The sequence below is a fragment of the Lynx canadensis genome, chromosome C2 (genome assembly GCF_007474595.2).
Source record: "Lynx canadensis isolate LIC74 chromosome C2, mLynCan4.pri.v2, whole genome shotgun sequence".
In the NCBI taxonomy this organism is placed as follows: domain Eukaryota; kingdom Metazoa; phylum Chordata; class Mammalia; order Carnivora; family Felidae; genus Lynx; species Lynx canadensis.
This window is the reverse complement of record NC_044311.2, coordinates 87,583,556-87,597,715: the sequence shown is the minus strand read 5'-3', so window position 1 is coordinate 87,597,715 and position 14,160 is coordinate 87,583,556. Positions and strand designations below refer to the sequence as shown.

Genomic DNA, 14,160 nt, shown 5'->3' with positions numbered 1-14,160 from the left:
GCTACAATTTGTGTAACTAAATCAATGATTAAGTCATTATGACTACTTCCCAAGAAAGCAACATCACTTTTTCATACTACCTAGGCCAGTGCAGTCCAAAAGAAACAGAATGCAAGCCATAAAAGTGAACCCACATAAGTAGTTAAAAATTATCTACTAGCCACATTTTAAAAAGGTGATATTAGTTTTAATAGTATATTTTACTTTGTCCAATATATCTAAAGTATTATTACAGCATATAATCAATAGAAAGTATTACTGATATTTTACATTCTTTTTTTTTTCATGCAAAGGCTTCATAATCCAATCTGTATTGGTTTATGTACACTTACAGTACATCTTAATTTAGAAAGGCTTTATTTCAAATAACCACATGTAGCTAGTGGCTACCATACTGGACAGCATAGATTAAAAAAAAAAATTATTTTAAGTCTGAAATGAACTAAAGGGAAAGAGAGCTCATGTGGAAGCAAGATTAAAAAGAAAACTACTAAAATGTGAATGGAATGGTAAGTAACAGGAGTAAAAAAGAATATAAAATGGTAAGGAAACAAAAAGAGAGCAAGCCACTTAATTGAAATCATCATTCAAGGATGAAAGCTCTTAGGAAAACATACAGATGGCTAACAGACACATGAAAAGATACTCATCATCACTTATCATCAGGAAAATGCAAATCAAAACTACAATGAGATATCACCTCACACCTGGCAGAATGGCTAAACAACAACACAAGAAACAACAGATGTTGGTAAGAATGCGGAGAAAAAGGAACACTTGTGCACTCTTGGTGGGAATGCAAACTGGTGCAGCCACTGTGGAAAACAGGACGAAGGTTCCTCAAAAAGTTAAAAATAGAACTACTCTATGATCCAGCAATTGCACTACTGGGTATTTACCAGTACCCAGTTTATGTTTATAGCAGTCTTATTTTTTGCTCCCTCTCTATGTTATTATTTACAATAGTTTACAGCATTATTTACAATAGCCAAGATACGGAAGCAGCCCAAGTGTCACTGACAGATGAATGGATAAAGGAGATGTGGTATATATACACAATCAAATATTATTCAGCTATAAAAAAGAATGAAACCTTGCCATCTGCAATGACATGGATAGAGCTGCAGAGTATAATGCTAAGCAAAATAAAGCCAAAGACAAATATCATACGATTTCACTCATATGTGAAATTTAAGAAACAAAACAAAGGGAAAAGGGGGAAGGGGGACAGAGAGAGACAGAAATTAAGAAACAGACTCTTAATTACAGAGAACAAACTGATGGTTACCAGAGGGGAGGTGGGTGGGGGAGATGGGATAAACAGGTGTTGGGGATTAAGAAGTACACTTGTCATGATGAGCAGAGGGTGATATATGGAAGTGTTGAATTACTACACTATACACCTAAAACTACACCTGAACACCTAAAACATATAGTAATACTGTATGTTAACTAAGTGGAATTCAAATAAAAGCTTAAAAAAAAAGATGAAAGCTCTTACAAATGGATTTCTAGAAAACCAAAATAATATCTCCATTATAGCTGGCCCTCAATATTTAAACCTTAGGATTTGGGAATTCAAACTAAAGCAAGATTGAATAGAATGCTAAAATCAAGAGTCTGCTTCAGAAGCCCAAAGTAGAAATAGCTGTGACTGTTAATGAGCTATTAAAAAAAATGACAAATTAAAAAAAATTAATTCCAATTATAAATTTTTAAATACCAAAATAAAGACAACTTGGATTTAGATGCCCCTGAAGAACACAATTCCAGATGAACGCAAAGGTAGATGTCAAGAAGCACATCGAATTGAATTCCTGGAAGTGGTCAAATAATGACCACAGAGAGAATACACAAACAAAAGGAGTAGATGTGAAAAAGACCACTTAAAAAATTGGGATAATTACAAAGGCTTTGGCTGTCACAAGGAATCATGCCTACCTCCACCATTTGTTACTACTAAACTGCTGCGATTCTCCTGGTACTGGCTTTCTCTTCGTAGCCTTTGTTCTTTAGTAATTTCTGCTACTCGAAGAGGCAGATCTGAAAATTCATCTGTAGGCTTAAAAAAAATAGCAGTAACATTTAAACACATTTCAAACTTTAAACAACACAGTATTTAAAGTGTGGACACAACATAAGCTCACTAAAATTTATATTTAAGAAGAAACAGCAAAAAAGTTCTGGAGTGGTGGTGGTGATTGTTTTTCAACAGTATGAATATACTTAAGAATGGTTAAAATGGTCCGTTTTATGTTACGTATATTCGACTACAATTAAAAAGAGATGAGAAATTATATATGACTATAAATAAACATGAATTTAAAGTATCTACACAGATATCTGTGTGGATACAGATATAATTATGTACACACCCACTCACACACAAGTAATTCCAAATTACAAATGGGCTGTGGTCTGAAGTTGATTTGTTTGGGGATGAGTGAAACAATTACAAATGGGAGGTTATCAGTCTTGTTAACAAAAGTTTATTTCATCAGTTAGCCCAATTTAGAGCTAAAATATTCTACCTTTTAATTTAAAGAGGGAAAGCATAATAAAATTTAACACAGGAGAAAAAAGATATAATTAGCTAAGAAAATTATTTATCTTGAGCATGTTAATAGTCTTCACTAAGGTTCTTGCCTCATTACCCATCAGCCTGTAGTCCTATTTTGTCATCTCTCAGCATCCCTTCTACCACCTCTGCTCAAGGTTACCCAGTCTGGCAAATTTTAGTCTTCAGTTGTAATTGGCTCATTTGGATTTGCCGGATATTAAGCCTATTTGGTTTTCCAGGATATTAAGCTATTTATAAATACAAAACAATGAGGTAACAAACATATAAAACACTTGGTAAAAAGACAGCAAAGAAACAAAATATCATTTCTGAATGGTAGCTCTCTGTGGGATTTTTTTCCTCTCTTTTGGCTTTTCTATATTTTACATAATGAGAAACTGAATTCAATTAAGAATCTTTCCATTTTCATCATTTTATTGCCTCTTAGGGGTCAGAACACGCAGAATAGAAGAAACACTTACTTCATTTCCTGACCATCTCTTATCACCACTGTCCACACTATTGAAACCTGAATCAAGGGCTCCATAAGGGCGTCCTGAGTACATTTCTTCATGGCTGCCAAAAAAGAGTCTGGCTGTTACTGGGAAGTCTGAGGTTTTAAAATTAACATCTGAAATAAACCGAATGCAATTTTACTAATAAACATTATCTCATGCCAGTTAGTGATTTAACTTCCTTAGAACTAAATCGGCATTCTTTTAAAAGTTTTTTTTTTTTTTTTAATGTTTGTTTATTTTTGTGAGAGCAAGAGAGACGGAGTGAGCGGGGAATGAACAGAGAGACAGAGGGAGACACAGAATCTGAAGCAGGCTCCAGGCTCTAAGCTGTCAGCACAGAGGCTGACGTGGGGCTCAAAGCCACAAACCATGAGATCATGACTTGAGCTGAAGTCGGACGCTCAACCGACGGAGCCACCCAAGTGCCCCAAATGGAAATTCTTTTAACTTTTTAATATGAAAAATTCCAAATTAAAACAAATAGAATAGCATAATGTATATCAATATAAGAATATAGTAGCACTCATCCAGCTTCAAAAATATCAACCTACTACCGTTCTTGTTTCATCCATGCTACTAACCCATTCACCATGCCTCCCTCAATTCTTATTTTTAACAGCACTTTTTAAGGTAAAATTCATATACACTGAAATGCACACACCTTAAGCTACATACTTGACAAATGAATACATCTTTGTAATATACACCTCTCTCATGATATAAGACATTTCTACTTTGCCAGAAGATTCCCACTCATTCCTTACCAGTCAATTCCCCTCACCACGCTACAGGGTGCTCCTAAGAGATAACCACTATTCTAATTTTTTTTGCACCTTAAATTCGTATGGAAGGCAGAGTAACAGTCCCCAAAGATGTCCAAGACACAATCTCTGGAACTATGAATACGTTACTTTACATGGCAAAGAGGAATTAAGATTGAAGATAAAAATAAAACTGCTAATCAGCTGATCTTAAAATAGGGAGATTATTGTGAATTATTTGAATGGGCTCAATATAATCAAAAGGGTCCTTAAAAGTAGAAGAGGGAGGCAGAAGAGGAGGCCAGTGTAATGCAATGCTGGCTTGAAGATTACTCTCGGTCAAGAGTCAAGGAATGCAGACAGCCTCTCTGTAGAAGCTGAAAAAGGCAAGGAAATGTATCTTACTCAGAGCCTGCAGAGAAGAACAAAGTTCTGCCAGTATTTTGATTTTAGCCTCATGAGACCAAGATTTAGACCTTGAGCCTACAAAACTGTAAGATAATAAATTTGTGTTTAAAATCAAAATTTGTGGTAATTCATTATGGCAGCAATAAGAAATTAATACAATTAGTTTTACTTATTCCAAAACTCATAAAAATGGAATCATATGTAATTTTTTTAATTTGGCTTTTTTTGGCTCAGCATCATGTCAGTGAAATTCTTGATGGTTTTACCTTCAAATATAATGGATAAGTTATTTGTTATGTGTAGGCTTAACTTTTTAAAAACATTGCCAATCTGTTTTTGAAAGGAGCTATATTATTTTGCATTCACCCAGCAACATATTTGAGTTCCACCTGCCCACACTTGTGTTGTCAATCTTTAATCTTAGCTATTATGGTAGGTGAAAAGTGGTATCTCACTGCAGTTTTAATTTGTATCTCTCCAATGACTAATGATATCGAGTATCATTTTGTGTGCATGTCGGCCATTCACTTACCTTCTTTTTGTGAAATGTCCATTCTTTTGCCCATTTCAAAATACATCAGTAATCTCAAAAATAGTTTGCTAAGAAGCCATACACCAAACACTACATAATACTTGATTCCATTTATATGAAACTCTAGAAAAGGCAAAACTGTATCAACAGAACACAGGGCAGTAGTTGCCTGGGGTTGAGTTACCTACTGTAAAGTGGAAAATGGTTGATGGAAATGCTATAGACCTTGACTGTGTTGATAATTTCGTGACTGCATCCATTTGCCAAAATTCACTGAACCGCACACTTAAAATGGATAGATTTTATTATTTGTATATTATACCTCAACAAAGCAGTTAAATCTGCCAAATTCTTATGTTAAAGTACATGTCCCATTTTTACAATTCTATAAGCAACGTATGAGAACACTGGTTGCTCCACATCCTCAATAAACATTTGGTGGTGTCAGTTCTTTTACGTTTATTTAATTTGAAGAGAGAGAGAAGAGGGCAGAGAGACAAGGAGAGAGAGAATCCCAAGCAGGCCCCGTGCTATCAGCACAGAGCCTGACGCGGGGCTTGACCTCACAAATCATGAAATCATGATCTGAGCCGAGATGGAGGGATGGATGTCTAACTGACTGAGCCACTCAGGTGCTCCACTGTTGTCAGTTTAAATTTAGTCATTCTAGTGAGTGTGTAATGATGTCTTGTGCTGTAATTTACATTTCTGTGATGATTAATGATGTTGAACACTTTTTGGGGTGCTTAGTGATCACTGGTGTATCTCTCTTTGTTAAATACCTACTCAAGTCTTTGTCCAATTTTTTTTAAGTTTCTTTATTTATTTTGAGAGAGAGAAAGAGAGAGAGAATAGGGAAAGAGGCAGAGAGAGAGGCAGAGACAGAATCCCAAGCGGGCTCTGTCCTGTCAGTGCACAGCCCAATACAGGGCTTGATCTCAGGAACCATGAGGTTATGACCTGAGCCGAAATCAAGAGTCAGATGCTTAACCAACTGAGCCACCCAAGCGCCCCTACTGAACAGTATTTTAAAACATTATGTATTTTTTTCAAAAAAAAAAATACAGATTTCTAGAAGATATTGTTCTACATAATATATATTCTATCAAGTGGCCGAGATATGCTTACTATTACTGAGAAATTTTTCATAAAGAAAATTAATAGAATCTTTGCAATATGCTATCATTTTCTTTCTCTTCTTTATTTGCTACCTTTAGCTTCTCCACATACTTGCTCTTGCTCAGAGCTTAAACTGGTAAGATTAAAGTGAGACATATAGGTTTACCAATTCTCAGGTTGGCTCAGGATTTTCTTGGTTTTAGCACTTTGAGTCCTGTGTCCCAGGAAAACCCTTAGTCACAAGTAAACCAAGATACATGGTCACCCTATATATAAATATGGCCTTCAGGAGACCTAGCAGAGTTCTGCCAGCCAGGCTCCAGTGATGCCCTGTCAGAAAGCCCAATCTCCCTAATAAACCACCTAGAACAACATGGACTCAAGTGTGGAAATGCCTCTTCTGTAGCAGGAATGTGAACTGTGAGTCACTACAGTGCAGTGAGGGGCACAAAACATAGCAAGTTTTATAGTTTAACAGATCTGGACTGGCAACTTGGCACCATCATTTACTAGCTATGTGACTTTAATTAACTTGCTTAACTTCTCTCAACTTGTTTCCTCATCACTTAAAGGGGGGTGGGGGAAAGATTAACAACACCTACCTCATAGATTTGCCATAAAGACTGAAAAAATATAAGCTAAGGATTTGTACAAATCCTATTATAAAGCACTAAATAAAAGTTTATTATTATTATTTCTATAAAGAACATAACCTTCAGAGAGTATTTGCTGTTATAACAAGTCACTACATCTGCTTCATTTGAGTTTAGTTCACCAAACATTTACTGAATGTGACACAGTGTTCTAGATGCTAAGAATATTGAGTATGAAAAAAGGACAATCATTGCTTTCACAACAAGCTCAGGCTTGTTGGAGAGAATTAATCCTGTTACCGGGGCTGCAGAAGCAGGACTTTTCTTAGTCCTGCTTACTGCTTAACTTAGTCTTTCCTCACTGCCATATTACCATAAATAAATAAATAAATAAATAAATAAATAAATATGTTTAGTCTGTAATATAAAGTTGGTGAAAATCATCTCAGAAAAAAAGTACAGGTCACTATAGATCACTAAGGAAAAATACATGTGCCACTCTGTAAAACATAAAAGTTATCCTAACAGTGCAACTTGCTAAAAGAGTTGGAAATACTTACATCTAGAAATAAAATGACTTAAGGAAGATTGTGTGCTGTTTTTATATTACACACAAGTAGTCAGAAAGTTACATCTAAGGATTTGAAAAGTACCACAGCATCTAATTTGTACTGAATACCTGAAGAGCTACAGGATTAATAAAAATTCTCTTTAGCAAGACCGGACTCTTAGAACGAAACTAGTCCTAGATCATAGTAGACAGCCAGTAATTATAATGCCTAATATTTACAGAAGACTTTATGGTCAGCCAAGCACTTTCAGAAATAGGTCATTCAATCCTCAGAACTACTGTTAGGGTATCAACAGGGTAAATACAGATCATGTTGAAGAAACTGAAGTCCAGAGGGGTTAAGTGAACTCTAGAACTTTCCAGTAGTACAGGTACCCAAGAGTATAGACATTCTGACTCCATGACAGCATTTGAATAAAGGTACTGCTAACTACAATGCAGTTTCACTAATTTTTACCTCAATAAAAGAGACATGAAGGTATAATGTTCCATTCACTGCTGCATGAGAAGTTGAAGGAGGTATTTTATTCATATGTATATATGTATATGTATTCATATATATATATAAAATAATTTCTAGGACATTCTGAAACAATTACAAACAAAGTAACATACCTCCAGAAAAAATGGAAAATATAGAATACAGATTAATTCAGTGAGCATAATGAGGGGTTATTATAGGGATTAGGAGATATCAGATCTATAATTACCAATCCTTTGGAAAAACATGACATGATTATGCTATTTAGACTTTCCATTTAGGATACATTTCTCCATGGATTTAATCCTTTTATCTCTTTGCAAATATACATGTCTCTTGCCAGTTTTTTTAAATATATATAAGCTTAATGTTTTTAAAGTATTATAATGAGGATTCTTCTATTAAAAAAAAATTAGGGGCACCTGGGTGGCTCAGTCGGTTGGGCGTCCGACTCTTGATTTCAGCTTGGGTTATGATCCCAGGGTTGTGGGATTGAGCCCTATGTTGGGCTTTGTGCAGAACGTAGAGCCTGCTTAGAATTCTCTCTCTTTCTTTCTCTCTCCCTCTCTCTCTCTCCCCGCCCTCTTGTACCCCTCTCCCATGCTCATGCTCTTTCTCCCTCTAAAAACTCCAAACAAAAAAATTAGCCCAAGATCAATTAGTCCTCAAGACTAGAACTGAATGGCTGAGAGAAACAGGTTCTGCAATTAGCACTACAGGCCTCAATCAAAGCTCATTATTCTGATAGATGTGGACGCTGCCTCCTTAGTCTTTGGGCATACCCTCACGTACAGGTCTCCAGTAGACAGCATTCACTGCCTTACACTCCAATCTCAGAGGCAGCAGTAGCAATTTATGTTTCTACTCACTAGCTCAGGAGAGAAAAATTTTTCCGTACCAAAGATACGTAACACCATAACACCACGGGGGAAAATAAAAGCTACGTTAATTTATTGTACATTTTTCTTTCCCTCCCTCCCTTCCATTCTTTTTTAAACAGCAATTACGAACTTTATTATTTTTTTTAATGTTTTATTTATTTTTGAGAGAGAGAGAGAGAGAGAGAGAGCAAGAGAGCGAGCATGGGTGGGAGAGGGGCAGAGAGTGAGGGAGACACAGAATCCCAAGCAGACTCCAGGTTCCCAGCTGTCAGCACAAAGCCTGACACGGGGCTTGAATCCACAAGCCATATGATCATGACCTGAGCCGAAGTTGGATGCTTAACTGACTCAGCCACCCAGGTGCCCCTATTTGTTGTACATCTTTCACGAGTACAGGACTAGAACACATTTAATGAAAATCTTGAATAGGAAAAACAAAACTTTTTTCAATAAATATGACAAGAGTTCTATGTTATAAGCAATTAACCAAGGTAGGAGGAAAAAGAAATGAAGAAAGAAAAGGATATAATGAATAGAGAAAATTTTAAAATTCTTGGCAATAATGGTCTGGGTCCCTTCATATTCTTCCCACTGTCAAAGTCCTTCCTCCAAGAGAGGCCTAGACTAGCACAGAGTATGCCAGACCTAATCCCTACCATCTGTCAAAACCTTTTCTGTCTTCCTTGACATCACATACCTGCTTTTAGTCTTCTTAGAGTTAAAAGTGTTAGAACTAAGATATTCTTGTGGAAATCTTTCCTGGGTATATATGATATTGGTTAATTTCTCCTGTATGTTTGAATAAGTATACTAAAACTTGTATTGCTGTATGCTTAAACAACCAGATTAGAGCTAGTATTTTAAATATCCTTCACAGTGTCTATGTAAATCTTCAATCTAATAGCCAAAGCAAAAAAAAAAAAAAAACCCAGAATGTCACCATAAAGTTGTTTTTGATGACTTTAAGCAGAGGTAGGTTAGGAGGGAAATAACATCTGTGTGACCAAACGGACTATTAATTCCTTCAACAAATATTTGCTGAGTGTCTACTGTCTGTGCCAAACACTCAGGTGAACTAGGGATACAATGGTAAAGAAGAAAGACACCATCTGTGGCAAAGGGCAGGGATCAAGTCCCTTTGGAGTAATACTTAATTTACTTGAGAAATCAGGTTCTGAATTTTCAGATAGCTTGAGATTACTTCTTTACACCATCAACACTTAAATATTTAATTCCAATAATTTCTGATGAAAAAAAATTTAAACTGTAATGCCTATATCCCTTTATTGGAAATGACATGTCTAATATATTTTAGCATTTTCTTTATGAGCATCAATTATTGTATTGTGCTATAACATAGTAATTACAAAATATCACTGAAATATGGAGGGTTCTTTGCATATATGTCTACTGGTGTCAAGTTGCTATGTTTTTAGTGTGTCTTGCTTTTAAGTATCTTATTAAAATTATGCAATGTATCATATTGATTAAAAAAAGAATATAACAGACATAACTTTTAAAACAGGATGGAACATTAATATCTTTAAAGCCCCTTGATGCCTCTTTCATACCAAATCTTCCTTCCTCTTAGAGTTAACCATTAACTTGAATCTTTTGTTTAACATGTGTCGCTTTTTAAGTTTAATTTTTTCCTTCAAATTACTTTTTGTACTTTTAATATGCCTGCTTTTACAAACTCTATCCAAACAGAAATTTGTTAATCTGTTTTAGACAAGGATATGAGAAGCAAGCTCATCAGGACTGTGCTTTTATGTAAAACACGACAGGTTCTAAGAGAAAGCTGGAGGGGATCTCTTTTGAATAAGGCCTTGATGGAGACATCCATTTTGCCTGTTTAAAGGCTTTTTGAATTTAATTCCTGCTACTTAGATTGTTCCAGATGGCTGAGAATGCCAAGGAGATAACCTTCTAAATCAGGTGTTATGTAGCCAAAGGATTCAGACTAAAAGATACTGAAAGTATTATTAATGGTCATCAAATCCAAACTCTTCATTCCCTATTGAAAAAAATGAAGCCCCAAAAGTCTGAATGAGTTGCTTTAAGTCATAGAGCTAGTTAACAGCAGAGCCAAGGTCAGCATTCCAGTCACTCAGATCACTGGTTTTCAACTGGGAACCCCTGCAGGGGATATTTGGCAATGTCTGGAGATATTTTTGTTTGTCACTTTGGGAGGGTGCTACAGAAGCCAGGAATACTGATAAACATCTTCTGAATTATAGGACAGCTTCTCACAACAAAGAATTATCTTGCCCAAAATATCAACAATACTGAGATGGAGAAACCCTGACTTAGAACTACACTTTGTCAGATCTGTGTAATCAACTGTTTACTTAATACAAGTATTCTGAGAAAAAGTGTCAAAATAGATTATTTCCTTTTAGTTAAGCATTCAGGCAGACTTATGGTCCAGTTTGATTCCCTGTGACATGGAACATGTTAAATAAAGAAATAGAACATACTCACCAGGAGCCAAAACCCAAGGGTCTCCTATCATAATCTGGCAGATCTGGAGCAATCTTACAAGCCTGTATGTTCAGGTACTTAAATATGTGGACTTTGCCTTTTATACATATCTAAAAAAAAATAACATAAATGCAACCAAATTATTACTCATCTGAAATATATGTACCCCTTTCTAAAAATCATAATCATCTTTTTATTTAAAGTATATTAGAAATAGAAGGTATTTCTAGCAACCATATATAGTGATATTAAAAATCTAACACTACATTATAACATATTATTTGTTATGTGTTTATGTGATATATATATATACACACACACACACACATATACATTTTCTAGTCATGAATAAGTTTCAGTAACATATAAAATAAATAACTTATGATTATAAATACTGCTAGAATACCAAGTAAACTTATCACACTGATTAGTTAGGCACAGTCAGGAATTTAAAGCATTGCTCTCCATGGATTATACTGGCAACTTTTGCTTTTAGAAATCCAGCAATCATATACAATTATGCTTTGAATCCTACTTTCTGTAAGAGAGAAAAGCAGGAAATGATTAAATATTAAAGTTGTATTTCTGTTGACAAGTAAAAATATAAATTCTTTAGGATTATGAGATCCTTCTACAGTTATGAAGTTTACTCATAAAGCTTTAGAGTTGCCATTCAGAGGTTTGAACAAGACCACGAATCAACTGTAGAGTACAAACTCTATAGTGAAAAATACACACTGGTAAAGTTGTTCAGATTATAGGATGTCTGGAATCTATGTATGAAACTACCTTATAATTACTTTATTATTAGTTTCACTATCAGCCACTGATAAACAAATGACCAAATTGATTAAATGAGGAACTTAAAGATTTTAGAAAATAAAAAGGTACAAAAATGATGTTTAAAAGAAATGTACTGATAATCCTTAGTTCTGAAAGCCAAATATTTTTATTTGTGTCTAGCATTTACATTGGCTACATTCAAGTCTTACTAGAAAGAAATTAACTCAAATTTTATTAGAAAAACTTCAAGGAGGGGCGCCTGGGTGGCGCAGTCGGTTAAGCGTCCGACTTCAGCCAGGTCACGATCTCGCGGTCCGTGAGTTCGAGCCCCGCGTCGGGCTCTGGGCTGATGGCTCAGAGCCTGGAGCCTGTTTCCGGTTCTGTGTCTCCCTCTCTCTCTGCCCCTCCCCCATTCATGCTCTGTCTCTCTCTGTCCCAAAAATAAATAAACGTTGAAAAAAAAAAAATTAAAAAAAAAAAAAAAAAAAAGAAAAACTTCAAGGAAAAACACTTCAACTTAAAAAAAAAAAAAAGTCAATTCAATGAAAGAAAAAAAACATTCTGGAAACATTACCTGTCCTCCATCCCATTTATTCAAGACTTCTAAAGAATGCCTATGTGTGTGAATTTACTTTAAAAGAACTTCATTTCCAACAAAAAAGATAAATGCATAGAACTTCAAGTTTTAAGTTCACCCTTTGTCAAAAAAGTTCACAACATCCTTCAAATCCACTATAGTTTACCTGTGCAGGAGGAGACTGTAGTGGATTGTTATCTAGGGTGATCATCTGTAGGTGCCTGAGGTTCCGATAACAAACGGGGATTGTTGTAATTTTATTGCAGGAGAAGTCGAACCGTATCAAAGGCAACTCTGCCAGCTCTGCCGGGTGATAAGATGGGAATGAACAATTAATAATATTTCAAAACTAGGCAAGTTTTTAAAAAATTTTTTTAACATTTATTCATTTTTGAGACAGAGAGAGATAGAGTGAGAGTGGGGGAGGGGCAGAGAGAGAGGGAGACACAGAATCCGAAGCAGATTCCAGGCTATGAGCTATCAGCACAGAGCCTGATGTGGGGCTTGAACCCACGAACTGTGAGATCATGACCCAAGTTGAAGTCAGATGCCTAACCGACTGAGCCACCCAGGCACCCCAAAACTAGACAAGTTTTATGGGAGCTTCTAATTAAATACAGTGAATTTAATGTATTTATCTCCATTTTTTCTTAACAATGAACTGATACTATAAAATGAAATCTAGTTACTTACAGATGGGAATACTAATAAAAAGCAAGCTATGTGACCACTCACAGAACTAAAGAACCAGAGGCTGATACCACAGAAATACAGGCATAACCAAGGAATTAGATGATAATCTGTACAAAAAACAAGTGCCTAAGTCCCCAACCTCAACTCACGTAGCTAGGGCACTACTCCTTTCCAATCACCACAGAAGTCAACAACTTATTCTCTAGTGAAACTGAATCAGAAGGCTTTGAACTCAGGAAGTTTAGGCACAATGGAAAGTCAGGATGATGAGGTGCTCGTTGAAAATGAAGGCTTTAAGAGAAAGTCTTACACAATGATGAGACCTCAGCGCTTTCCTACCCAACCCCAACCCATCCCAGCCCTAGTATCTGAATAATCTCCCTCCCTTATCCATGGGGGATATGTTCCAAGATCCCCAGTGGATGCTGAAACCAGTTAGTACCAAACCCTATATATACCATGATTTTCCCTATATATACCATGATACATACCTGTATATGTATACATGATAAAGATTAATTTATAAATTAGGCACAAGAAATGAACAAGAATAACTAATAATAGAATACTTATAACAATGTAGTGTAATAAAAATTATGTAATTATGGTCTCTCTCTCTCTCTCTCTCTCTCTGCTAGAAAAAGAGGAAAGAATCAGCCATAGGTATATAAAAAAACTAAGCAAATAAAAAAAAGAAATTATTAACTCCAGAAAAACAACAACAATAAAAAAAAATAAATGAAATCAGGGTGCCTGGGTGGCTCAGTCAGTTAAGCGTCCAACTTCGGCTCAGGTCATGATCTCACTGTTCGTGAGTTCTAGTCCCGTGTTGGGCTCTGTGCTGACAGCTCAGACCCTGGAGCCTGCTTCGGATTCTGTATCTCCCTCTCTCTCTGCCCCTCCCCCACTTGTGCTCTGTCTGTCTCTCTCAAAAATAAACAAACATTAAAAAATTTTTTTAAAAATGAAATTAGTACATCAACTGAATTGGCAGGGACCAATATTCATATAGTTATAATAATGTAAATAATAATGCTTTGATCAGAAGTTGTGATAAAACTATACTGGGAAGACAATAGGAGGGAGGTGAGAGTTTTTGGATGATGGTGATAGTGTGTAAGGAAGTGAAATCCTCATCTACCACAATGGGAAGCTCACATTAAATGTCAAAATGGATAAATCGAGCAAAGCTCTTAAAG

General features: G+C 35.7%; 1 protein-coding gene across 9 annotated transcripts in view; it reads right to left on the bottom strand.

The window, feature by feature from the left end:
* LRCH3 (leucine rich repeats and calponin homology domain containing 3) overlaps positions 1 to 14,160 on the bottom strand; it is a 122,729-nt gene that overhangs the window by 46,794 nt on the left and 61,775 nt on the right. For all 9 annotated transcript variants that reach the window (XM_032594738.1, XM_030329031.1, XM_030329033.1 and 6 more), the window contains exons 5-8: positions 12,435 to 12,571; positions 10,909 to 11,018; positions 3,043 to 3,136; positions 1,942 to 2,062 (exon numbers count right to left, since the gene is read on the bottom strand). In XM_032594738.1, coding sequence (XP_032450629.1) covers positions 1,942 to 2,062; positions 3,043 to 3,136; positions 10,909 to 11,018; positions 12,435 to 12,571 — 462 coding nt within the window. The remainder of the gene's footprint in view (positions 1 to 1,941; positions 2,063 to 3,042; positions 3,137 to 10,908; positions 11,019 to 12,434; positions 12,572 to 14,160) is intronic.